This window comes from Macaca mulatta, chromosome 11 (assembly GCF_049350105.2).
Source record: "Macaca mulatta isolate MMU2019108-1 chromosome 11, T2T-MMU8v2.0, whole genome shotgun sequence".
Taxonomy (NCBI): domain Eukaryota; kingdom Metazoa; phylum Chordata; class Mammalia; order Primates; family Cercopithecidae; genus Macaca; species Macaca mulatta.
This window is the reverse complement of record NC_133416.1, coordinates 115,806,692-115,833,444: the sequence shown is the minus strand read 5'-3', so window position 1 is coordinate 115,833,444 and position 26,753 is coordinate 115,806,692. Positions and strand designations below refer to the sequence as shown.

Here is a 26,753-nt window from a genome sequence, read left to right as displayed (position 1 = left end):
TAGATCTCTTGACATTCTCTTGGGTGGAGGATGCAAACTAGATGGCTCCTGTCTTCCCAAATTGCTTTCTTTCTCCCTTCCTTCCTTGAGTATTGTGAAGTACTGTGAAGCAACTTTGGTGAATCAGAGTGATAGCTGATTTCACCCTCACAGTAACTGCCTGGGACAAGAGCACTGCTCTGGCCAGGATAGGATGGGTATGGCCAGGTCTCTTAGTTTTTTGGATCATGATCTCTTCCTCTCTCCCATGAGCTCCTTTGTTGTAGCTGTGTGGTACTTTCTTTTTTTTTTTTTTTTTTTTTTTGAGATGGAGTCTCGCTCTGTTCCCCATGCTGGAGCATAGTGGCCGGATCTCAGCTCACTGCAAGCTCCGCCTCCCGGGTTTACGCCATTCTCCTGCCTCAGCCTCCCGAGTAGCTGGGACTACAGGCGCCCGCCACCTTGCCCGGCTAGTTTTTTGTATTTTTTTTTTAGTAGAGACGGGGTTTCACCGTGTTAGCCAGGATGGTCTTGATCTCCTGACCTCGTGATCCGCCCGTCTTGGCCTCCCAAAGTGCTGGGATTACAGGCTTGAGCCACCGCGCCCGGCCTGCTGTGTGGTACTTTCTTATACACAACTGTGTTTCTCCCATTTATTTTAGGAACTGTGTATGGGAATATTTGGGATCTTGCTGTATTTATGTCTGTGAACCGTTTTTCAACTCATGTTGCAGTTTTTCATCTAGGGTTTTATGAAAGAATTTAGCTCTACAGAAAATCATTCGAATGACTGTTTTTTTTAGTTCTCCCAAGGATGATACATAGCCAGTCTTCTAGATGCATAGGATGGAAAAGAGCTCATTGCCTATAATAGCATATATTAGGGCATTAGGACTTTAATGTCTTATAGAACCTAGGTTGATGAGGGCTGCTTTAGAATGTTTCTGTCATGTTTGTTGAGGAAGAGATCTTGATTCATTTCAGTCAGTATTCCACTAACAATGCTACTTGGTGGTCTCTTCTTACTGTTCAGTATCCAGCTCAGATGTTGCCTTTGATTATTTACTGAAACAGAGGAACTCATCCATTGGGTTATCTTAGTTGCTTCTTCATACCACTGGTACCACAGGCTGTGTTATCACATTATTAAAATTATTATTCACTTAACAGATGGAGGGAGTGGTTAGAATTATTTGCTCTTGATCTCTGTACTCACTTGGATAGAGGATGCAAACTAGGTGGCTATGTATATGGTAGGCTTTTGTGCAGGCTCTCCAAAAACTTGCCTTACTATATTGTGGTAGGTGGCCTCCCACATTGAATAGAGCTGGCCTGTGTAACCACAGGGTATGATGGAATTGATGGAGTGTGAATTCTGAGACTAGGTCATAAAAGCTCACTGGCTTCTGCTTTGTCTCTTTTGGAGCTGCCATGTTGTGAGGATACTCCAGCAGCTCTGTGGCAAGGTCCATAGGACCTCCTGACGACTGCCAGCACCAACTTAACCAACCAAGCGATGAGCCATCTTGAAAGTAGATCCTGCAGCCCTAGTCAAGCCATCAGGTGACTGCAGCCCTGGTTGACACTATCTCATGAAAAACCCGGGGCCAGAGCCACCCACATAAGCTGTTTTTGAATTCCTGATCCTCAGCAACTCTGTAATAAATGTTTATTGTCTTAATCAGCTGAATTTTAGGATAACTTGTTAATCAGCATTTGATAACTAATACATATATTCTTAGACTGTATTACTTGACTCATAATGTTAGTTCACACAATTCATATATGAGTAATTCACAATGACCTAAAAGGCTTTCTGGTAGTTTTGAACACTGTATTTCCACCTAGCCTTTAAAACAAAAATCTACATAGAAATATAATATCTATATAGATATAAACATTCTTAAGTCCTAAGTGAATAATTGAGGGATTCCTTGCAATAGCAAGAGAAAGTTATGTTATGTGGCAAGATTTTGTTATCCTGTATTCCATGATACCTTCATATAACCTAAAAAAATGTGTTATAAGATCATAGTCATTATCTCATACTTAACTTCAATTGTGTTATTAGTTTTCAGGAAAGAATGTGCAGTGTTAACATGGATGGGACTAAAAGTGATGTTTTATTTTCTTCTTTATAATTACCTGCACTTAAAAATACTTTTTTTACAATGAACTTATTACATATTGAGATTTTGAAAAATATTATCAGTAATATTACCAGAGCACATATAAAGAGCTAACTATTGCTTAAATGTTTGTGAAACTTAACACAATACTTTAGAAAAATCACATTCATTCATTCACATACTCATTCCTTAGTGCCTGCATGTGCAGGGACCTGTGGTGGGTTTTTGCTTTTTTTTTTTTTTTTAATTGAGACAGAGTCTTGCTCTGTTTCCCAGGCTGGAGTGCAGTGGTGCGATCTCTACTCACTGCAACCTCCACCTCCCAGGTTCAAGCAGTTCTCCTGCCTTAGCCTCATGAGTAGCTGGGACTATGGGTGCGTACCATCACGCCTGGCTAATTTTTATATTTTTAGTAGAGACAGAGTTTCACTGTGTTGGCCAGGCTGGTCTCGAACTCCTGATCTCAAGTGATCCTCTTGCCTTGCCCTCCAAAAGTGGGATTACAGGCGTGAGCCACCACGCCCAGCCAGGCTTTTAAGAAGCTTCAATAACTGTGCTTGATCTCTCCAGGGGGCTGCTTTGTGCGTGAAGTGCTTTAGCACTGGAGTGTGAGAGATCAGTTTCACCCTAGGCTTAGGAGGTAAGGAAGACATCACAGAGAAGGTTCAGTTTGAATTCAGGTTTTGTTTTGTTTTTTTTTCTCTGTGTAGGAGCTAAAGATGAAACAGAAGAGGAGCCAACCCAGCTTTTAAACTGTTAAGTTAGTAGAGGGGCTCTGTCCCCAGGAGGGCAAAGAAGTAGGTGGTCAGCACATTCCTCCTTCAGACTCCAGGATCTCTAGTTTAGGTGGATTTTTATAGTATTGCAGAAATAGAATATTTGATTGGAAGGGAAGCAAATCATTTATGCATAGTGTGAACTAACATTATGAGTCAAAAGAAGCTGAAGGATAACTTTTCGGTAGAAAATCCTACGTTTCGTGACCCTTTCACTTTCAGTGTGAATTTGGCAAAATTGGTATTTTCCTTGCTTGTTATGGGGAAAATAATTAGAATAAGCACTGTTTTATATTTTAGGATCTTTGTTATAACTAGATCAGCGTGGCATCTTTCCTTTATATCATCTTTAGGAAAAAGCAGTGGCTTCTGTCACCTTCATAGAAATGAGACTGCAGAATGTCAGCAGATTGTACGTGGATTGTCCTCTTCATGAACAGTGTCTCCATTTTTTCACTTGGTAGGGTGGGATCATTCCTCTGTTCTACAGTTGTAGAAATTGGAACTCAGATTGAGTGGTTGTCTAAGACCGTGAGGTTGTTTGTGGATTAGAACTTAGGTTGCTGTATCCTTATTTGATTTGTACATGTATATTTTTCTTAATTTTTTTTCTGAGTGTGAACAATTTTTTTTTTTTTTTTTTTTTTGGTATAGAATCTGTGATCTAGCCGGGCACGGTGGCTTACTCCTGTAATCCCAGCGCTTTGTGAGACCGAGGCAGGTGGATCACCTGAGGTCAGGAGTTCGAGACCAGCCTGGCCAACATGGTGAAACCCCGTCTCTACTAAAAATACAAAAATTAACTGGGCATGGTGGCACATGCCTGTTATCGCAGCTACTCGGGAGGCTGAGACAGGAAAATGGCTTGAACATAGGACACAGAGGTTGCAGTGAGCCGAGATCATGCCATTGCACTCCAGCCTGGGCGATAGAGCAAGACTCTGTCTCAAAAAAAAAAAAAAAACAAAAAAAACCTGTAGTCTAATGGACACTGAATCCTTTGCATTCTTTCTCTGGGATTAGAGAGTTTAATAACAAAAACAGTAACTTGTCAGGTCTTTCATTCTGTCAGTTCAGAGAATTGTCTTAGGTTTGGAAAATACTTGGTCTATACCATGCCTTGTGAGGACACAGTGGCAGTGATGAAATTGCAGCAGTTCACATTTGTTGCGGGCTTCCTTTAAGTGCCAGGCGCCATGCTGATAAGTGCCTTCTTTCATGGGCTACTTGAGAGGGAATGGCAGTCTCCTGACGGTGCTTTTCTGTGTGATCCGCAGTCTCTGCCAGCACCTGCTGGATTTGCATTGGCTGCATGTCCGCCTTACTGTGCATTGCTGACAGGCAATTTCCATTTCTACACATTGCGGTACTCTGTTTTAGACAACAGTGGCAGTGCCGGTAGCCCTTTGTACAGATGTGGATGTTTGGCACTTGGTAGCTTTGGTGTTAGGGGCAGAGGATTTTGTTCGGAGCCGGCCAGTGTCCTGTCATGTCATGGGATGCCCATTCACTGCCTCCTGAAATAGATTCTGTCTGATGCCTGGAGCACCTTCAACTGCCAAGTGTATGGGCTGTGAAAAGCTGGGGGACAGGACTGGGAGGGATGGGAGGATGCAGGGGGAGGGCACCAGGTGCAGAACAATGACTTCCAAATTATGTCACGAGCTGCCAGCCACACGAGCGCGGCCTGGCCTCATTACCACATGAAGTGCCACAGAAGGGCCTTTTCATTTTCTCCTTGTGACTGTGTTTTCCACAGTCTTGCTGAGAGGGGTGGGGTGGGCACCCTGCTCACTCCCAGTTAACAATGGAGCACAAAGTCCTGGCAGAAGGAACTTCCCAATGTACCCCGGGGCTATTTTTGATGACAGTGAGTGGCTGTGACTCACTGTAAGTGTGTGCCCTGGCAGATGATGGTTTCCACCCCACCCCCTCCCCTGGAGATGAGCAGGCAGCCTTTGTGCGTTTCCTTGGCCAGCTTCTCCTGCTGCTGCAGTTCACTGATATGTCCACAGCAGCCGGCCCGCAGGCCTGACAGGGCTCTGACAGTGGTTTTTACCATATATGGCCATCAGAGCGCTGTGGCTGTCAGCCGGCCAGGATAATTTCCTTCCTTTGCTTTGATTGGCTGCACGGGTGGCTCAGAGAATGGTGGGATCTGAGAGTGTGTGGTGAAGAGAAGCCACTGAGTCAAGTGCAAAGAACGTTTAACTCTTTCCTGGGTTTGTGGAGTGCGCCTGTCTGTGCTAAGCAGGCCGGCAATTGCTGCCAGCCGAAGCCCTCACTGTGTAAACATGGTAACCCCAGTCTGGGAAAGCTGCTATCTCTCTGGTAAAGAAAGGTATCTGAATACACATTACTCTGAAATAAACTGAAGGTGTCATGAACACATTTCTGCAGTCATGGAAGCCACCTTACAACCTAGAAGCCACCTTACAACCACATGTAGCAAATCATCTGCTCCTGCTAAGTTGAGTACCTTTGGCAGTTAGGGATGGGACCTGAGTTGAGTCCGGGGAAGGCTGAGCTGAGAGGGCGTGTGATGGAAAACATGTCTGCTTTCTTGGAGGAACAGTGACTTGGGTTTCATTTCTGGCTGGCTGAATTGAGTCTATACTACAGTCCTCTTGCTTTTGTGAACTGACTGAATCATGGAGCCCAAGGCATTGGCCTCCCACCCCCCAAAAAAGGTTGTAATATTTTTATATTTTTCATCTCCAAGGAGGGTGGATTTTCATTCAGAGGCCTGTGGATTAAACCAGTGCAGAGCTGCAACGGGAAGGGTTAGCCCTGGAGCTCTTCAGCATTCACAGAGCGTTTCAGTAGATCAGTCTCCAGTGTCATTTGCTTACTATGAGGGCTTAGACAACCAGTTTCTCTATTTTCTAATTTGATATTGAATGCTTTAATTTCCCATATTGCATTTACATCTATAGTTCTTTTGCTTTTCAACTTTTGCTTTCCAGCTCAATTTTACTTTAACTAGATTCTGCCTCATCTTGGGTTCCAAGTTTTTATTTGTTCTTAGCCCAGAAGTATCATATGGAATTACTTGTGTGCAATAATGAGCAGAAAGTATTAGGTTTTCACTTTATAAATTCTTTAAGTCAGGAAGTTAGGAAATACAGCTACTCTGGTTGCTATCGCATATTTGGGCAAGGTGGAGTAAGGAAATGTTAACTTTTCTGTGTTTTTGCTTTCTGATAATAAAATGTTTGTAGTTTTACAATAACTTCCCTCAGGTTCTTAATTGATTTTAAAATATGGTCTATTCAGTGTTAAACCTAGTTTTTAGAGAGGATCTGCAATGCTAAAATTATTTGTTTGGCATTTTCACTTCTGTCCAAAAAGACTGCTGTTTTTCACTCACAGGCAGGTGAAGTCTCTACAGGCCCATACTCCCTTTCCCCAGCAGCTTTTGTTTCTAGCTTACCTTACCTTACAGGGTAACTCAATCTGAAGGGTTTATTCCAGAGCACCTCCTTTTACCTCAGGGTTGGTGTTTCTGGTTCCCTTAAAGTAAAGCCGCCTCAGAATGTTTTATTCCTGGGCCATGAGCTGTCACTCTCAGGCACCAGCCTGTGCATAAGTCATATATTGTGTGCGCCCATCTTTTTGGTCTGCTCCTGAGTCTCTGTTTTATTTCTATGTGGCTGTCCCCTTGTCCCATGACCACAGTCGCTCTAGCTCCTCCCCGTGGAGCAGCAGGGGCTTAAGAGATTCCAACAAAACATGTATCCACATAAATAATACTGTCATAAGAAAAAGGAAGTTGAAAAAAATGGAAAACCCACTTCAATAGATATCCTTTTGACTCCTTTGAACTCTGCACAGTGTGAATGGAGTCCTTATGCTTGGGCTGAAAACTTTTCCTCTACTTCTGAGCACATGTGTGACTTAACATTCTTCTTGCTGAGTTGAAGAATTCTCAGTATGTATCACCCAAAGCCTAAAATAAGTTATGATTGAAATTTGGGCACATAAAGTGATTTTGATACTCATTTTTTCCTAAAATGAAAACTTAGATGAATATCAGGTAGGGGTTTGAACAATGTGGAAATGTTTAACTGTTCCTTGAGTCAGGTCATGTATAATATCTTTGCTTGCCTTCCGCAGGATGGGGTGGGGGCTCTTAGGCCCTTATATCTTCAGGTATTGTAACCAGTCTGGATAATAGGGATAGAGGATCAGGAGCTGGAAAAGTACTGGAAGTGAGACAGCTGCCTGAGTTGGATTAGATAAGGGAAACCGTGTAGAAAGCAGTATGAATGCAGCACCCTAGGAAGGTTTGGGTTTATACGACGCACTCCAGAATGCAAACTTGAAAGAAATTGTATGTGGGATACCTTGAGCTTCTTAAAGGGGAATATTTGATTTGACTTATCACTTGAGTGAATGTGTGTCACTTTTTATCCCCATGGGAATTTATTACTTTGTGAAAACATACATTAGTTATGAGAGAGAGTAAGCCTGCTGGGTAAAGCATTGTGTGACTTTAACAAAATATTACATTTCCTTTCTTGCAGGAACCAGTGATTAGCAGATTGATCCATCTTTTTTGTTTTTTCAGGGACGGATTCTTGCTCTGTCGCCCAGGCTGGAGTGCAGTGGTGCGAACTCAGCTCACTGCAAACTCTGCCTCCCGGGTTCAAGTAATTGTCCCACCTCAGCCTCCCAGGTAGCTGGGATTACAGGTGCCCACCACTGTGCCCAGCTAATTTTTTTTTTTTCTGAGACAGAGTCTCAATCTGTCGCCCAGGCTGGAGTGTAGCGGTACAATCTCGGCTCACTGCAACCTCCGTCTTCTGGGTTCAAGTGATTCTCCTGCCTCAGCCCTCCCGAGTAGCTGGGATTACAGGCATGTGCCACCACACCTGGCTAATTTTTGTATTTTTAGTAGAGACAGGATCTCACCATGTTGGCCAGGCTGGTCTCAAACTCTTGACCTCAGGTAATCCACCTGCCTTAGCTTCCCAAAATGCTGGGATTATAGGTGTGAGCCACTGTGCCTATCCTGTATTTTTAGTAGAGATGAAGTTTCACCATGTTGGCCAGGCTGGTCTCGAACTCCCAACCTCAGGTGATCCACCTGCCTCGGCCTCCCAAAGTGCTGGGATTACAGGTGTGAACCACCGCGCCCAGCTTAGATTGATCCATTTTAACACCAATTGGTAGTGTCTTCAACCGCAAACCAATGTGTGGGTCAGAAACAATTATGTGAGGAATCATTCTTACATGAAGAAACAGTCATTCTGAATGATCTTTTGTAATATGTAGGACATATTGGAAGCAAAATTCTCAATGTTGAATTTTGAGAGTTTGGGAAGGTGAACATGACTGCTGTACATGTGTAATACACCACTAGCTGCTTTAAAAACACACCCCAGCACAGAACTTTATTGAGACGCATCTGTCAGAATTTTCTGTACATGTTTGTGTACATTAACAGTTTTTTACTGCACTCAGTACTGCCCTCAATATGTAGGATGAGTGTACTTCTTAAATGTGGATTCCTTTTTAGAAGGAGATGTGAGATTGATAAATAAGATATACTGGGCTGGGCATGGTGGCTCACGCCTGTAATCTCCGCACTTTGGGAGGTCGAGGTGGGTGGATCACCTGAGGTCAGGAGTTTGAGACCAACCCGGCCAACATGGTGAAAAAAATACAAAAATTACCTGGGCTTGGTGGCGTGTGCCTGTAATCCCAGCTACTCAGAAGGCAGAGGCAGGAGAATTGCTTGTACCTGGGAGGCGGAGGTTGCAGTGAGCTGAGATTGCATCACTGCACTTCAGCCTGCATGACAGAGGGAGACTCCATCTCAAAAAAAAAAAAAAAAAAGTGGGGGATACATTGTTAATAAGTGGAAGCTGTTGTGATTTTCCAGTAAAATTGATAGGAAATGCCCTTACAACTAAGAAATATCATTTCTTCTTTTTTCTTTTTTTAAATTTTAATTAAATAATAATAATAATTATTATTATTATTATTATTATTATTATTATTATTGAGACAGAGTCTCACTGTCACCCAGGCTGGAGTACAGTGGCACAGTCTTGGCTCACTGCCACCTCTGCCTCCCAGGTTCAAGCGATTCTCGTGCCTCAGCCTCCTGAGTAGCTGGGACTATAGGCACACACCATCACGCGCAGCTAATTTTTGTAATTTTGGTAAAGATGGAGTTTCATCATGTTGGCCAGGCTGGTCTTGAACTCCTGACCTCAAGTGATCCACCTGCCTCAGCCTCCCAAAGTGCCGAGATTAGAGGCGTGAGCCACTGTGCTTGGCGTTATTATTTTTTTTGAAACAGGGTCTTACTCTGTCACCCAAGGTGGAGTGCAGTGGCGCGATCATAATTCACTGCAGCCTTGACCTCCTGGGCTCAGGTGATCCTCCCACCTCAGCCTCCCGAGTAGCTGGGACTACAGGTACATGCCACTACACCTGGCTAATTTTTGTATTTCTTTGTAGGGACAGGGTTTGCCATGTTGCACAGGCTGATAGAAATATTTCTTTTTTTTTTTTTTTTTTGAGACGGAGTCTGGCTCTGTCGGCCAGGCTGGAGTGCAGTGGCCGGATCTCAGCTCACTGCAAGCCCCGCCTCCCGGGTTCACGCCATTCTCCTGCCTCAGCCTCCCGAGTAGCTGGGACTACAGGCGCCCGCCACCTCGCCTGGCTAATTTTTTTTGTATTTTAGTAGAGACGGGGTTTCACCGAGTTAGCCAGGATGGTCTTGATCTCCTGACCTCGTGATCCGCCCGTCTCGGCCTCCCAAAGTGCTGGGATTACAGGCTTGAGCCACCGCGCCCGGCCAGAAATATTTCTTAAGGTTTATGTTGAATTTAGTGTGCCTAAAGAGGAATGTTTTTTGCTAAGTTATTTAAGTTATGAACTTTCCTTTTTAGAGCAATTTGATAAAGTTATATTTTTACTGATGCTTACATTTTGATTTTCATTCCCCTTGTCCCCGCAAAATGCCCATTGGAGGAAATGTTGCCTAACTCTGTGGGTTTAGTTGAAGTATCAGTCTCCAGGAAGTCGGCTGTGTTTTAGCTACTTCAATATTTTTAAGTGTTTTCCCCAAAGCAAATGATAGTGCTTGTATCTGGGACAGTTTCTGCCATGGTGAAGGTTGCTGGCTGGAACAAGCTGAAAGACATCACCCTCAGCTCTGGCCAGCCACGTGGAAATTGTGCCATTACACCTCTCCCTTGTGCCAGCTGTATACACGCTTTGGAAGCTGAATTTTCCTTTCAGCTCATGTTGCTTGGCTCTGGGCAGGCTGTACTGGATCTTTCAGATAATAATGTCTGCACGCCAGTGTCCTGACCTATTTCACCAATGTCCCACGAGTTTATGAACTGGCTCTGGGCCAGAGCCTTTGGGAAACTTGGTGCTGGCCATTTTTGCCACTTGTTGGGTTGACATGCTAGTAATCCCAATCATTTGGAGTTTTAGCTAGAGAGATACAATAAAAGCTATCCTATGGCATGTGATTGAGACTAGTAAGTAATCAGTGAATCAATATTTATTTAAAGCAAAGAGTCTAAATGGCTATTACATTTTCAGCTAAACTACTTCAATTCCATGCCAGAAAAGTAGTAATATTCTAGATTAAGCAACAGAGGTGATTTATGCCTAATGAAATAGTGGACTGATATGTTAGTAAAGTGAAGTTTTTCTGTCTCTAAGCCTTGGAAGATTGGTGGGAGGTTCTTAAATAAGTCATTTTTTAGTTTGAAAAGATATCTAAGAGCTGGCTTTAATTCTTGTACATCTTCCTTTCAGCCTCTGCATTCATTTAAATTTGCTGCTTAGAGGTTCAGGTAAGCTGTGCTGTCACCATGACATGTGGTGGATGTCTTTCTGAATGGCCCCTCTCAATCTAGCTAATTATACATGGATTCTTTGGTTTATTCACTACATGATAAATGAGTGTCGTGCGGACGAATGAGAATGGTGTTCTAGTGCAAAATGTCTTCAGAATGATGTTTCCTCGTCTTTACCATATAAGTCCATTATTAGTATGGTTTCCTTTAATCTCCATGAACTGGAGCCCTCAGCAGTTTGTAAGTGGCCAGCTTTGCATTTTTAATAACATATACTGATTTGGTGAAATATGTTGTTGTGCTTTTGTTTTGATCTGATTATGAGTAAGAAGATATTTGGAGGTATAAGCCCTTGAAAGCAGGATAGCTGATACTTGACTGTGTGTTTGTGAACATCCAGCATGCCAAATAATCAGTGTACCTTTAAAATGCCATCTACCCTCATACTCTCTTCACATATTTACAGATATTTAGTCAATTGCTTTTCTCTTGTGCTACAGTGGAATACTACTTCCTCTGTTTTAAGGATTTATGGTGACATCACAACCAGAGGAAGCAGCTGCTTGTAGAATATCATTTTTTATTAACTCTGTTTCTGATGGCCAGTTGCCAATAATTTTAAACATTACTTGTGTGCCTTTTTTTACAACCCATGACATAGTGGAAATTTTCTTTTCCCTATCAAATCTAGTATGGCTGGTCAGTGATATTTTAGATCTTTGCTTCTTGACTTTCTCTGTGCCTCAGTTTCTTTATTTAGAAAGTAAACTAAAAAATACAAAAAAACTAGCCGGGCGACGTGGTGGGTGCCTGTAGTCCCAGCTACTCGGGAGGCCGAGGCAGGAGAATGGCGGAAACCCGGGAGGCGGAGCTTGCAGTGAGCTGAGATCACGCTGCTGCGCCTGGGCCACAGAGCGAGACTCCGTCTCAAAAAAAAAAAAAAAGAAAAAGAAAGGTAATAAAGTTCCCACATCTTAAAGGTTGTCATGAGGGGACAAAGTTATCAAGGTCTTGAGACAGTTCCTAGCATGTAATTTAAGTACTTAAAAAGTGTTAGCCATTGTTATTTGTTTTGATAGAAAGAATGGAAATAGGTGGCAGTTGCTCTTTCAGTGACATTCAGGTTCCAGAGAAAAATGTTGAGCCCTAGTACTTTCAGGCTGTAGATTTATTGGGGCGGAGCTGGAAATGGCAGTAATGCTTATTATTATTGTCAAATATCTTGACTGAAGAATACTGGTGAATAGCTATTAACTTTTAGCCAGGGTTATTTAATTTTAACTTCAAAAAAGAAGCCATTTAGTAAGAAGCTTCTTAGTATGTAATTAAGAACAACTAGTACTAGTACTTCCAGATTCCCCTCAAAATTGTTTTATGTTTGAACAAAAGCTCTTCTTAGCCCAGATTGGAAAAAATCATTTGGTGTTCTTGGAAGTTCAGAGCTCAGTACTATACTTGGCCATCAAGGATGCCAAATGTGGTTTCCTGAGCAGAGCCTAGGAATCAAAGACCCTGATGTAAAACAAAACAACTCAGGTAGAAAAGCTTTTTTCCTTGGGAGTAAAAAAAATTTTGTAATGCAAAGTTAATAACAATGCATTGATGTATTTCTTAACTTTATTATATTTTAAATTCTTTTTTCAAAATAAAAAATGTATCAAATAAGATAAAGGGCACACATGTACTCACCAGATTAAACAGATGTTAATATTTTCCCATATTTGTTGCATATTTCCCCTTTTTGAAAAAAGTAAAGCAAAACAGATACAGGTAAAATACCATTCCCATTTATTTTCTCCTTCCCCAGAGGTAATCTTTTCTTCAAATATGTATCATATTTTTATTACATGTATGTTTATCTGTAACATATACTTTTATTTCATGTGTCTTAAACTTTTATGTAAATATTTATTCCCATACTGAAGGACAGTGAAATTGCTTCTATTTTGCAACTATTTCCAACAATGTGGCAATAAATATTCCTCTTGTACAAAATATGGGAGCATCTCTCTCACCCGGACCACCTAGGAGTGGCATTGCTGGGCTGGACATCCTCACCTCTGTTACCAAATTGTTCTTGAAAGGAATTGTAACAAGGTATTCTGTAAGGAGTTTTTGAGTTCCTCTTTCCTGACATCTTTGTCAGCACATGTATTTAGACTTTTAAATGTTTACCAGTTTTGATGAGTATAAAATGTCACCTTGTTGTTTTAATTTGTAGTTCTCTAATTATCAGTGAGATTGAAGTGTCTTTTCACACATCTATTGCCTCTTCAGGCTTTCTTCCCTATGAGTTCTCTGCTCATGTAATTTGCCCATCATTCTGTTTGGTTGTTGATTTTGTTGGGTATGTATGTTGCATACCTCTTCTTGCACTTTGTAACTTGTCTGTTCATTTACATTTTTAAAGAACAACGCACACTGCTGAATTTGGTTTCCTTTTGTTGCTGTTGTTTGTGAGGAGCTTTGCATCAATATTTATGTCATATACGCTTCAATTTTTCTCCCTCATACTGCCCGTTGTGTCAAGGTGTTACGTTCCTTATATGATGAATTCAGGGGCACTTTACTTTTTTCTGTTCTCTGGAAAGGTTTGTTTGAAATGATATCTTCCTTGAATATTTGGTGACACTCACCTGTAAAACCATCTGGGCCTAGTGTTTTTTGGTGTTTGGTGATTGATTGATTTATTAGGGGTTGGTGATGGGTAGAGTGATACTACTGATCTTTTATGGTTATAGATCTAATTTACATTTATTTATTCTTAAATATGTTTTGATGTTACTTTTACTTCTGTGAGATTGTGTATTTCATCTAGAGTATTCAAATTTATATATAGTCAAATGTTATTCCTAGTATTTTCATACTCTGTACATTTCTACTTTATTTGTAAGTTATGTCCCTTTTAAAATTATTGGTATTCATTTGTGCCTTATCTCTTTTCCTGATCTATCCAGTTTAGTTGATTGTGTTATTTAGTTTTTTTCCACTGATTTCTTTTCTTACTTTTTTTTTTTTTTTTTTTGAGACAGAGTCTTGCACTGTTGCCTGGGCTGGAGTGCAGTGGCGCGATCTCAGCTCACTGCAACCTCTGCCTCCCAGTTTCAAGCAATTCTCTTGCCTCAGCCTCCTGAGTAGCTGGGATTACAGGTGCCCCCTACCACGCCTGGCTAATTTTTTGTATTTTTAGTAGAGACAGGGTTTCACTATGTTGGCCAGGCTGGTCCTGAACTCCTGACCTCGTGATCTGCCCGCCTCGGCCTCCCAGAATGCTGTGATTACAGGCATGAGCCACTGTGCTCGGTGTATTTTCTAATAATTTTACATTCTTTGGATGTACTCTGTTCATTTTCTAACTTCTCAAGATAGCAACTCAGTGCGTTAATTTTCGGTCTTTTCTACTATATGCATTTAAGACTGTCCATTTTTCACTAAGATCTGTTTTAGTTGTGTCTTGCACATTTGGATATATTGTGTATTGCTCAGTTTTAACTTTGTTATCCAGTATGATTTTTATAAAACTGAATTATTTAGTAAATTAAAATATTTTCAAAGGTACTGGAGATTTTTGGTTTATTTTTCTATTAATGTTTAATTGTATTGCATTATACTCAGAACATGCTCTACATGCTATTGACTCCTTGGTATTTTTTGAGATTTGCTTCATGGTCTCCTAATTGATAATTTAAAAAAAATAAATGTTTAATGTGTGTTTGAAAAAAGTGTATTTTTAAATGTTAGGTACAAGGTTATATATATTCATTAGATCAAACTTGTTAATTTTTATAAAATCTTCTGTATTCATATTAATTTTGTCTGTTTAATTTCTTAAATCTTTGTTGAAATCTCTTAAGATTACGACTTTGTCATTTTCTTCTTCGAGTTCTGTCAACATTTGCCTTAATTATTTTGAAATTGTGTGGTTAGATTAATTACACTTTATAGTGGCAATATAACTTTACAGTGAATTGTTTCTTTAGATGTCAGGTAGTGATATTAATCTCTAATAGCACATTTCACCTTAAAGTTTGTTTGTTCTGGTATTAACTACCAGGTATACTTTTTAATATGTCCCCCTCCTTTATTTGCCTTTTGGTGCCATTATTTTTTAAAAATATGTTTTGTAGCTGGATTTATAATCTAATCTGAGAGGCCTTGTCTTTTATCTAGTGAACTTAATCTTGCATTTACTACAAATCATGATTTATAGCTGGTTTTGTTTCCACCATCTTTGTGCTTTCTAGTTTTCATGCTTTTTTTTCTTAAAAAATTTGTCTGTGCTTTTCATGAGTTGCATTCATACTTTCTTTGGTCCTTTTTTTCTTTTTATTTTCTCTTTCTATTGGATTGAGCCGGTTTTTAAGTTCTAGCTATTCTAGTACACCTCCACCAGAAATTATACATTCTGTCTTTCCTTTCAGTATTTACTCTTCATTTGGACATCTTTACTTAAAGTCTAAAATTAGTCAATTTTAAAGTCCAATCATATGCCTTTTACCTTAAATGGTATTGTTGTCTAATATTTTATTTCTGTCTTTTTAAAATCTGTACTCCAAGTAGGTATTATTAGTACTGTTTTACATAGTACCTGTTTGTATTTGCTTTATTTATTTATTTGCTCACCATTGTTTTGCTATACCAGTCAGTTTTTATACTTACTTTCTTTTCCTGAAATGAGTCCTTGAACTTAATTCTTTGAAATTAATATAGCAATTCTTTGAGACAAGTCTGAGAATTTAATTTTTTGAACAAGGGTTTGCCCATGGTAAATTCTGTCTCTTTTTGTCTACAATGTCTTTTGTTTGCTTTTTTCTTGTCATCATTCTTGAATGATAGTTTTTCTGGGTATGGAATACAAGGGTGGTTGTTTTTCTTAGCATTTCCAAGATATTTTCCATTTCTTTGTTTCTCTGATTGCTTCTGAGAAGTCTGCTCACAGTCAAATTACTCTTGTCAGTAGGTCATCTGTCCTTTCTCTGTTGTTGCTTCTGGGATCTTTGTTCTAGGTGTTCTAAATTGCACTAGGATATGAATAAATAAGAATTTGTTTTCACTTATACTGCCCTAGGTAGGATTCGTGCCTCTTAAATCTAAAGACTTATGCATTTAATTGAACCTGAAAAATTCGTAGCCATTATCTCTTTAATTTTTGCCTCTGTTCCATTCTTTTAATTCTCTGCTTTTGGTATGTCTATTTAAATGTGTGTCAAACTTCATTTTGAGCTTCCAGCCTTAGGATGTTTTAAATTATGAAATATCACACATTCAAGCCACACATGGTGACACACAACTATGGTTCCAGCTATGTAGGAGTCTGAGGCAGGAGGATCACTTGATGCCAGCAGTTCAAGGCTGCAGTGAGCTATGATCGTGCCTGTGAATGGCCACTGCATTCCAGCCTAGGCAACATGAGACAAGAACAAGAGAGAGAGAGAGACAAGGAAGGAAGGAGAAAGAGAGCACACATTCAAAACAGTTACTATATCTATAGTTTGATAATTATATAACATTATTAACTAATTATGTAAAATAGGATGAACACCTGTGATCCCAGTACCATCAGCTTGAGCAATTTAATATCAAGGAGTACAATTGAAATCTGCATCTTACCTGCATGATTTTTGTGAGAATGCAACAAGATAAGCAAAACCGTGTGGCTTAGACTTAGTAGCTGGTCGTTCTTTAAGGAGAGACACCATCAGAAATCTGGTAGAGTAGATTCCAGCATTTGTTAAATTTTGGGTAATGTTTATTGAGTACTTCAAGTGCTGGGACAGTACCAAGTTCTTTACCTTGATTGTCTCATTTAGTCCTCACATCAGCTCTTAAGGAATAAACTGTTAAACATTCTAGTTTTATAGATGAGGAACTGAGGTTGAGGAATGGAGTAATTTGGCTAGGACTTCACAGCTGGAAGATGGCAGAACCATGACTACACTCTGGGCAGTCTGGTTCTCAACCATTTATGCTTTGTTGCCTGTAAATGAATCGTGTGGCTCCTTCCTATGACACCCAGATTCTATATGATATGGTGTTCACTGGAAATTCCTTTGTTGAAGTCCTTTTTTGGTGATGCATTTTGGGAGATCCAAACTGGGTTGCAAGGGAAAGTGGAGGAACATGAAGAAACCTAGGCCTTAGGTCTGTAAACAGGGCCATCTTCAGGTCTCAACTTGGAACTTACCTTTCCCAGAAGAAAACCTCTCCAGAGATGGTGACCCCACAAACCTGCTTGAATGTTCTCCTTCTGTGTTCCTATGTGGCACCGTAATTGGCTGTTTAAATGTCTCCTCTCACTGGACTCCATGTGGTAGCCAGGACAGGACTGCCTTGTTAACGTCTGTATCTCCAGCACTCAACACAATGTCTGGTCCATAAAGGTTCACAACACATATTTGATAATTCTTAATGATGGAGTAAATTACTGTACTAGAAGAACTAATAATGTGACAGCTTTTATTGAATATTTTATTCCAAATACTGTGGTTAAATTTTTTACATATTTTACAGATAATTGTAATACTGAATTGTGATTTATCTAAAAGGGTTCTCTCATTTAATCCTTACAGTAATTGCAGGAGTTAAGTATCATTGTTAACTATTTTACAGATGACAAATGAGCTGAAGTTTAGAGAGATTACATGACTTGTCTAAAATCACCTGCTGTTTAATCGGTAGAGCATGGATTTGAACCCTTACCTTTCTGATTCCAGAGCCTGTGGTCTTTACATGTTAGCGTTCTGCTTCTCTGGAGATTTGCACAGTCAAGTTAAATTGGAGAAATCGTAGAAATTTATGTTCTTGAAAAATTGCTAAGAAGCCCGCCCCAGTGTTGGGATGATTTGCCATATAAGGGCAAAAACAACAAAAAATAGATTCAGCCATACGTTGCAGTGATTCCTTTCTGTGCACCTGCTCTTACAGCATACACAGCTTCAGCATGGACTGGCATTAAGCTGTTTTAAAAAGGAAACCACTTTCATGCACCCGTTGTTAACAACAGCAGTTGTCTTAGTTGACACAAAATTGGTCTGATAACCCTGGTTGGTTTGCTAGATTCAAATGTGTGACATGAACAAATCGTGGCAGCTATTTATGACCAACATTAAGCATTTTAGTCTTAATCAGATGTGGAAGTGGCTGATGGGTGAGGTCTAAGTTGGTGTTAACTAGACTGGCTGGCTGGCATTTCTGTTGATTGAAGATAGCAGAGAGACTGAGACATTAAAATGTAGTAGGCTCTTTAGACCCTAAGTGATAGCTAAAGCTTTTTTTTTTTTTTTTAACTTTAACTTTTAAAATTTTCTTTTTTCTTTTTTTTTTTTTTTTCTTTTTTTGAGACAGAGTCTCACTGTGTCACTAGGCTGGAGTGCAGTGGTGCGATCTCAGCTCACTGCAACCTCCGCCTCCCGGGTTCAAGCGATTCTCCTGCCTCAGCCTCCTGAGTAGCTGGGACTACAGGCGCTCACCACCACGCCCGGCTAATTTTTGTATTTTTAGTCGGGGTTTCACCATGTTGGCGAGGATAGTCTCAATCTCCTGACCTGCTGATTCACCTGCCTCAGCCTCCCAAAGTGCTGGGATTATAGGCGTGAGCCACCGCACCCAGCCTTTAAATTTTCATAGTGCCATTCATTTCCAGAACTGGTAATTTATATATTTGAGGATATTGTCTTATTGTATTAAAAGTTATATTTCACATTTTGAATAATACCAAGGTTTAGGGATTTTTTTAAAAGCCATGGAACATCCTTTTAATTTACAACTTGGTTATTTAGAATTGTATTCTGGTAAAAAGACTTTCATATTCTCTTTTGCTATGTCTGCTAGTGCAGTTGATTACATCTTTTTGGTTCTAGGGATTTGGATTCTTGTAATTTGATGGCGTGTCCTTGGTAGTGGCTTTTTCTAGAAGTGAAAGTTGATATTTACTGTACGATGTCATCATATCTAGACAATTGAGAGTTTTGGGTGGAGGTAATACAGGAGAAATGGGCCTAAGAAAATGTATAACCTCTGTAGTGTTGATGTTACGTAATAGGTTTGTTTCTCTCTTCTTTCAGACTGGTCGAATTGACAAATCCTACCCTACAGTATGTGGCCACACAGGACCAGTGCTGGACATAGACTGGTGCCCACATAACGATCAGGTCATTGCCAGCGGTTCAGAGGACTGCACGGTCATGGTAAGCTCCCAGGGTGTTGCATGCACGCAGGCCAGTGGGACTCACCTACTGCTTTCAAAAGCATGTGTGTGAATGTGTGTGTATGTATAGAGGCTTGAAAAGCAGAAAGTTATAGCAGTTTTGACTGTCTGTTGAATTTTACAAGAATTTACTACATTTAAGTTTAATTACAGATAATCCTTTCAACAAGCCCTTAAATCAAAAGGTTGTACTGCAGTGTCCTTTTTTTTTTTTTTTTTTTTTTTTTGAGATGGGGTCTCACTCTGTCACCCAGGCTGGAGTGCAGTGTCATGATCTCAGCTCACTGTAACCTCCGCCTCCCAGGTTCAAGTGATTCTTCTGCCTCAGACTCCTGAGTAACTGGGATTACAGGCATCCGCTGCCACACCTGGCTAAGTTTTGTATTTTTAATAGAGATGAGGTTTCACCATGTCAGCCAGGCCGGTCTCGAACTCCTGACCTCAAGTGATTCGCCTACCTCGGCCTCCCAAAGTGCTGGGATTACAGTCTTTTCTGTGAGTGTATTTGTGTATGTGCTTATTGACAGTTGACATCTTCTCTGTCGGAAGATTTTAGGGAAAGTAAAATGACTTTTCAGTAATTCTGTAATGCCATTTGACCACATGAATTTCCCCTCGCCCCAAAAGAAGATAAAAAAGTGCTGGCACAGACTCTACAAGACAGTGACGTAAGATGCCAAAGTTATGCAGATAAAATGGGATATGTCACAGGTGGTAAAAGACAGTTTTTGCAATTGCTTATTTCCAAGCTAACGGCAGAAATTGTGTTCTGTCCAGTGGACCCTGGTTAAGAAAGTCCTTTTCATAAAGATATACAAACAAACAAAAAACATGAAAGGTGAATTAAGCACTTCACATTCCCTCCTTTAGTTTCCAAAAGTAGGTTATGTGTGAAACAAGGCTTTGGAGTACTTTTTAATATGATTTCTTGTTCTTGGTTATGATTTTTAACTTTAAAATGTGATTATTGGTTTGGGTCAGTTTTTAATGCTAGCCCAAAATAGGTTGAAAAGGTTAGGCATAAGCACAAATGGGAGTACTGCTGCCCCTGAAATAAGGGAAGATGGTCTCTAATTAATTTGGTAAGCAGTCTCGCACATGTCAGGTAGACAGCTTGGAGAACTATGCTACTTTTATTTTCCTCTCTGTTGGCTGTAGACTGAAACATTGTTTGGAAAGCTTTATTAATTAAAATTATTTTACATAAACACAAATTAATTCCTGAACTGTGTCATTTAAACATTTACCCGCTTTTCCTCATGGGCTTTTGGCTGGGAATGTCTCCTCCTGTGATCTCATAATTTTGGCAGCTAAAGCATATTAAGGAAATATGCTGCTGTGAAAGGGAATTGTTCTGTTTAATGTGCCTTGCTAAATTGATCATTTTAATGGCCACGGACACATTTTGCTAAGAGAAAGGAATATTATTTAGACCTGATGCCAGAATTTTTTTTTTATTTTTATTTTTTGAGATGGAGTCTCACTTTGTCCCCCAGGTTGGAGTGCAATGGCATGATCTCAGCTCACTGCAACCTCTACCTCCCAGGTTCAAGCGATTCTCCTGCCTCAGCCTCCCGAGTAGCTGGGATTACAGGCCTGCGCCACCACGCCCAGCTAATTTTTATGTTTTTAGTAGAAACGGAGTTTCACCATGTTGGCCAGGCTGGTCTTGAACTCCTGACCTCAAGTGATCCACCCACCTCAGCCTCCCAAAGTGCTGGGATTACAGGCACAAGCCATCGCGCCCGACTCGGATGCCAGAATCTTAAACGGAGAGTCTGAACCTCTTTTGAAGAAGCAGGTTTGATCCATCCTCTGGCTCTCCCTGTCTCTAGCATTATCCTTTAAAAAAAAAAAAAAAAAGGATAACGTTATCCTTTAAAAAAAAAAAAAGTGTGTATTATAAAACAGAAAAACACACCAAATAGTTAAGTAAAAAAGTGAATTCAGTGAGTTAAGTGATTTATGACATAGCGAACACTATGTAACCACCTTCCATGTCAAAAAGTAGAACTTTCCCAACCTCCTCGGACTTCTCCATGTGCCCCATCCCAGTCCAACACCCTTCCTCCCTCTCAAAGTAACCACTCTCCTGACTTTTGTAATACTCATTTCCTTGCCTTTCTTTGTAGTGGTAATCACTCAAGTGTATACCTCTAGACTCTATAGACTGGTCTTGCCAGTTTTAAAAACTTTAAGTCTTAATCTGAAGATTCTTTCTTCATCATTTTCTTTTTCCTACAATGTATCTATGCAAAAGCCCTGACGTTTGACCTGTGCTTTTCAGCCATCTGGATTTTGCTGATTGTATCCTCATGTTGCAGTGGAACGTACTCCTCTGTCCTCTGAATTTCCTGCAGATTGGCAGCTGGAACCTGAAGTGTGGTCAGATTCAGGTTCTGTCCTTTTGGCAAGACTGTATTGTTCCCATTATGTTCTTCCATACGTTAGGAAGCACATGATGTCACGATGTCTGGGTTTCATTCTTTTTCGATTCGTGCATTCTGTGCCTATATCCAGTCATTCACTAGGGGTCGCAATATGGTGACAGTAAATTCTGTCATTTTGTTTTCAATTTTTAGCTGGTAAAATTTTATAAGATGATGCCCTGACTTGCATACTTTTTAGTTACCAAATAGTATAGTTCATTTAGGAAAGCAGGATAAGTGCTTGATTCTTTCCTTTTATTTACCCAGTTCTCAAGATAATGAATTGATTGTCTGTCATCCTCAGAAGGTGGCAAATTAGGGTTTTTCCCCCCCCTTTCCTTTCATTTTGAAATTATGGATTTGAATATATTTGATGGGTTCAATCCATTATAATTCTTATCTCAAAGCTGACTTTCTCGCCTTTTCCAGTGGAAACCTCTTCAAGATTTCTGAGTCCTTTTGAAATGACCCTTGTAGTCTTTGATAGATAGATTCCTTGCTGTGTGATATGCTGAGGTGTTTCAGGTTCACTTTGGACATCCCTGCCTAAGCCATTTCTTTCAGACGTCCTGGTTTATTTTAAGGGAAAATTATATCTCTTAAGTATGCAGTAACATTATGTCTAAAAAAAAAAATGTGTGTGTGTGTGTGTGTAATTAATTTAAAAATACTGTATTACCAAAGAGAGTGTAATCTTTTTGTTGTGGAGGGTTTCCCCTCCATGTTGATGGCTGCTGACTGATGAGGGTGGTGGTTGCTGAAGGTTGGGCTGGATGAGGCAATGACAATAAAGTTTGTCATATTGATTGACTTGGCCTCTCATGAAATCTTCCTCTGTAGCATGTAATGCTGTTTGATAGCATTTTACCCACCATAGAGCTTCTTTCAAAATTGGAGTTAGTCCTCTCAAACCCTTTTGCTGCCTTATCAACTAAGTTTATGTAGGTAATATTCTAAATGTTTTGTTGTCATTTCAACAGTGTTCACAGCATCATTACCAGGAGTACATTCCATCTCAGGAAACTGTTTTATTTGCTTTTCCATAAGGAACAACGCCTCATCTGTTCAAATTTTATCATTAGATTGCAGCAATTCACTCACATCTTCAGGCTCCACTTTTTATTCTCTACTTCTGTATTTCCACCATATCTACAGTTACTTCTTCCACCAAAGTCTTGAACTCCTCAAATGTTGATATTTTGAACTCCTTCCATGAATCATGAATTTTCTTAATGTCACCTAAAATGGTTAATCCTTTCTAGGTTTGTTTGTTTTTTTTTGAGACGGAGTCTTGCTCTGTCGCCCAGGCTGGAGTGCAGTGGTACGATCTCGGCTCACTGCAACCTCCGCCTCCCATGTTCAAGCGATTCTCCTGCCTCAGCCTCCCGAGTAGCTGGGACTACAGGCGCGTGCCACCATGCCCAGCTAATTTTTTGTATTTTTAGTAGAGACGGGGTTTCACCGTGTTAGCCAGGATGGTCTCCATCTCCTGATCTCGTGATCCGCCCGCCTTGGCCTCCCAAAGTGCTGGGATTACAGGCGTGAGCCACTGCACCCGGCCCAGAAGGTTTTTAATTCACTTTGCCCAGATCCATCAGGGGAATCACTATCAGTGGTAGCTGTAGCCTTATGAAATGTATTTCTTAAATAAGAAGACTTGGCCGGGTGCGGTGGCTCACGCCTGTAATCCCAGCACTTTGGGAGGCCAAGGCGGGCGGATCACGAGATCAGGAGATGGAGACCATCCTGGCTAACACAGTGAAACCCCGTCTCTACTAAAAATTCATTTAAAAAAATGAACCGGGCGTGGTGGCAGGTGCCTGTAGTCCCAGCTACACGGGAGGCTGAGGCAGGAGAATGGTGTGAACCCGGGAAGCGGAGCTTGCAGTGAGTGGAGATCGTACCACTGCACTCCAGCCTGGGTGACAAAGCAAGACTCCGTCTCAAAAAAAAAAAAAAAAGACTTGAAAGTCAAAATGATTCCTTGTTCCAAGGGCTGCAGAATTGATGTTAGCAGGTGAAAACAACGTTAGTCTCCTTGTACATTTTCATCAGAGGTCTTGGGTGATAAGGTGCATTGTTGATGAGCAGTAATATTTTTAAGGAATCTTTTTTTTTCCTGATCGGTAGTTCTCAATGGTGGACTTAAAATATTCAGTTAACCATGCAGTAAACAGATGTGCTGTCATTCATGCTTTGTTTTTCCATTTCTAGAACACAGACAGAGTAGATTTAGCATAATTCTTAAGGGCCATAGGATTTTTGGTGCGGTAAATGAACATTGGCATCAACTTAAAGTCACCAGCTGCATCAGCCTGTAACAAGACAGGCAGCTCATCTTTTGAAGCTTTGAAGCCAGGCATTGACTTCTCCTCTCTAGCCATGAAAGTTCTCGGTGGCATCTTCTTTCAGTAGAAGGCTGTTTCATCTACATTGAAAATGTGTTGTTTAATGTAGCCACCTTCATCAATGATCTTAGCCAGATCTTCTGGATAACTTGCTGCAGCTTCTCCATCAGCACTTGCTGCTTTCCCTTGTACTTTTATATAATGGATATGGCATCTTTCCTTAACCTCATGAACCAACCTCTGCTAGTTTCCAACTTTTCTTCTGCAGCTTCCTCACCTCTGTCAGCCTCCATAGAATTGAAGAGAGTTAGGACTTTGCTCTGGATTAGCCTTTAGCTTAAGGGAATCTTGTGGCTGGTTTGTATTTCTATCCCGACCACTAAAACAAAGGCTGTTTTTGCTTTTTTGTCATTCATGTGTTCACTGGAGTAGCACTTTTAATTTCCTGAACTTTTCTTTTGCATTCACAACTTGGCTAACTGGCTTAAGAGGCGCTTAGCTTTTAGCCTGTTTCAGCTTTCGACATGGCTTCCTCACTAAGCTTAATCATTTCTAATTTTTGATTTAAAGTGAGAAATGTGCAACTCTTCCTTTCACCGAAACACTTAAAGGTCATTTAGGGTTATTAGTTGGCCTAATTTCAATGTTGTTATGTCTCAGGTAATAGGGAGGCCCAAGGAGAGGAAGAGACAGGGATACAGGGAGAGCAGGTGGTGGAGCAGTGAGAAAACACACAGCGTTTATCGATTAAGTTCACTGTCTTATATGGGTGCAGTTCGTAGTGCCCCCAAAACAATTACAGTAGTAACACCAGAGATCACTTATCACTGTAACAGATACAGTAATAACAAAAAAGTTTGAAATGCTGCAAGAATTACCAAAATGGGACACAGAGACAGTGAACACATGCTGTTGGAAAAATGGTGCGGATAGACTTGCCTTAGGGCTGATACGAAACTTCAATTTGTTTAAAAAAAAAACAAAAACACCACCACAATATCTGTGAAGTGCAATAAAATGAGGTATGCCTGTATTTACCTAACCTCTTTAATTAATATTAATCACATCTCCATCTCCTTTCTTCCACATACAGAATGCAGGATCTTAGGGATACAGAAGGAGAATTAGAGTATCCTTATCTACCTCATTTGTCTTATCACATTATACATATAATAGTCTCAGAGTGAAAATACTAATACCACCACTGTAGTATGATTACTGAAAATTGTTAAAAAACTAAACAATTAGTTAAAAAATGAAACAACTTTTTAAAACCCATGCTATGTCTATTCTCCCTCCGTTTAAAAATGATGTATTCTGTATTTTCAAGACCACATCGCTGTTACATTCAACAGTCTCTCCTCTCTTGGTTCTGTGAGTAACTACATTGAAGTGCACTCCATCAATCATTGTGTCAATCTCGCACCAGGCATTTGGATCATCTGAAGCTTGTTCTTGGGTGGATTCCTTAAGAAGGGGTCATGGGAACAATATTCTCTGAATTCTTGTATACTGATAATAACTTATCTGTGATCTTTTTACTTGAAAGTGAGTTTTTCTGAATATAAAATTATTGGGCAGGGACAGTGCCTCACACCTGTAATTCCAGCAGTTTGGGAGGCCGAGGCAAGTGGACTTTTTGAGCCCAGGAGTTCAAGACCAGCCTGGGCAACATGGTGAAACCCCGTCTCTACAAAAAATAAAAAATTAGCTGGGTGTGGTGGTGAGTCCCTGTGGTCCCAGCTACTTGGGAGTCAGGTGGGAGGACCTCTTGGGCCTTGGAAGATCAAGGCTGCATTGAGCCGTGATCGTGCCACTGCACTACAGCCTGGTTAACAGAGTGAGACCGATCCTGTTTCTAAATAAATAAATAAAATTATTGACTCACAGTTTTTCCTTGAGTATCTAAATACCTTATTCCATTTTCTTTTGGCATAGGTGTTGCTGTCAAAGTCAGATTATAATCTAATTTCCTTTCCCTTGTAAATCATATGCTCTTTTTGCCTAAATGTTCGTAAGATTTTTCTTCTTCAAATATAGCTCTTGTTATCCATATGCTTTGTCTTCTTTACTTCTCTTTAGTAGTTGTCAGTTTCTCTTCAAACCTCTTTTCTTTTTCTTCCCTCCCCTTCCCTTCCCTCCTTTTCTTTCTTTTTTCGAGACAAGGTCTTGCTCTGTCACCCAGGCTGGAGTACAGTGGCAGGATCATGCCTTGACCTCCTGGGCTCAAGCAGTCCTCCCACTTCAACCTGCTGAGTAGCTGCAACCACAGGCATTTACCACCATGTCCAGCTGATTTTCTATTTTTTTGTAGAGACGAGGTTTCTCACAATGTTGTCCAGGCTGGCCTCTAACTTGTGGCCTCAAGCATTCCTCCCAGCTTGGCCTTCCAAAGTGTTGGGATTACACGTGTGAGCCACCATGCTAGGCCCCAAACCTTTTCTTTTGTTTTTTCTTTTTTAGATTTTATTATTATTATTATTATTTTGCTCTTTTCCTTTTATTTCTTTTGGGGGCATTATTTGTTGTGTTTATTTGCTCTTGTGTTCTTTCTTGGTTTGTCTTCATTTATTTCTAATTTTTTTCTTGATTTCTGTCACTTTATTTTTTGAGTTTTTCAAGTTCTGATTTATAATGTTTTATATATTATTTTCTTATTTTGAATTACTATAATGTAGTTTTTATCTCTTTTGAGCATGTCTTTTTAGCATCTTTATATTGTCTAAAGGGATGTTATTCTGTGTCTTATTCTCTTTTGTTCTGACAGTAATTTTGGAATTCAACCTTGATTTTTTTTTTCTTGCTTATTTTTATGTGGATTTAATTTTCCCAAGCTTTTTAGATGGTGGCTTGGTTCAGAGAGCTGCTCTAATTTCACAGAGCTCCCTCTCTGACATCTTCAGATAGTGTTCAGAAACATGGTGCCTTGCTTTCTGAGATTTCCTGGCCTGGCTTTTATGTAGCCTCTCTTATGCTTTTATCCCTCTTATTTCTATCCTGCTGAAATTCGCTTTCATTTCCTGGAGTGTCTGCTTTGTGGGCCCATCTGGAAGGGAG

General features: G+C 40.2%; 1 protein-coding gene across 6 annotated transcripts in view; it reads left to right on the top strand.

Annotated features, from left to right (window-relative positions):
* Window positions 1–26,753, top strand: part of CORO1C (coronin 1C) — an 87,689-nt gene that overhangs the window by 35,980 nt on the left and 24,956 nt on the right. For 5 of the 6 annotated variants that reach the window (XM_077952714.1, XM_077952710.1, XM_077952713.1 and 2 more), the window contains 1 exon segment: window positions 18,777–18,899. The exons of the other annotated variant lie outside the window; for it this stretch is intronic. In XM_077952714.1, coding sequence (XP_077808840.1) covers window positions 18,777–18,899 — 123 coding nt within the window. 6 annotated transcript variants of the gene reach the window in all.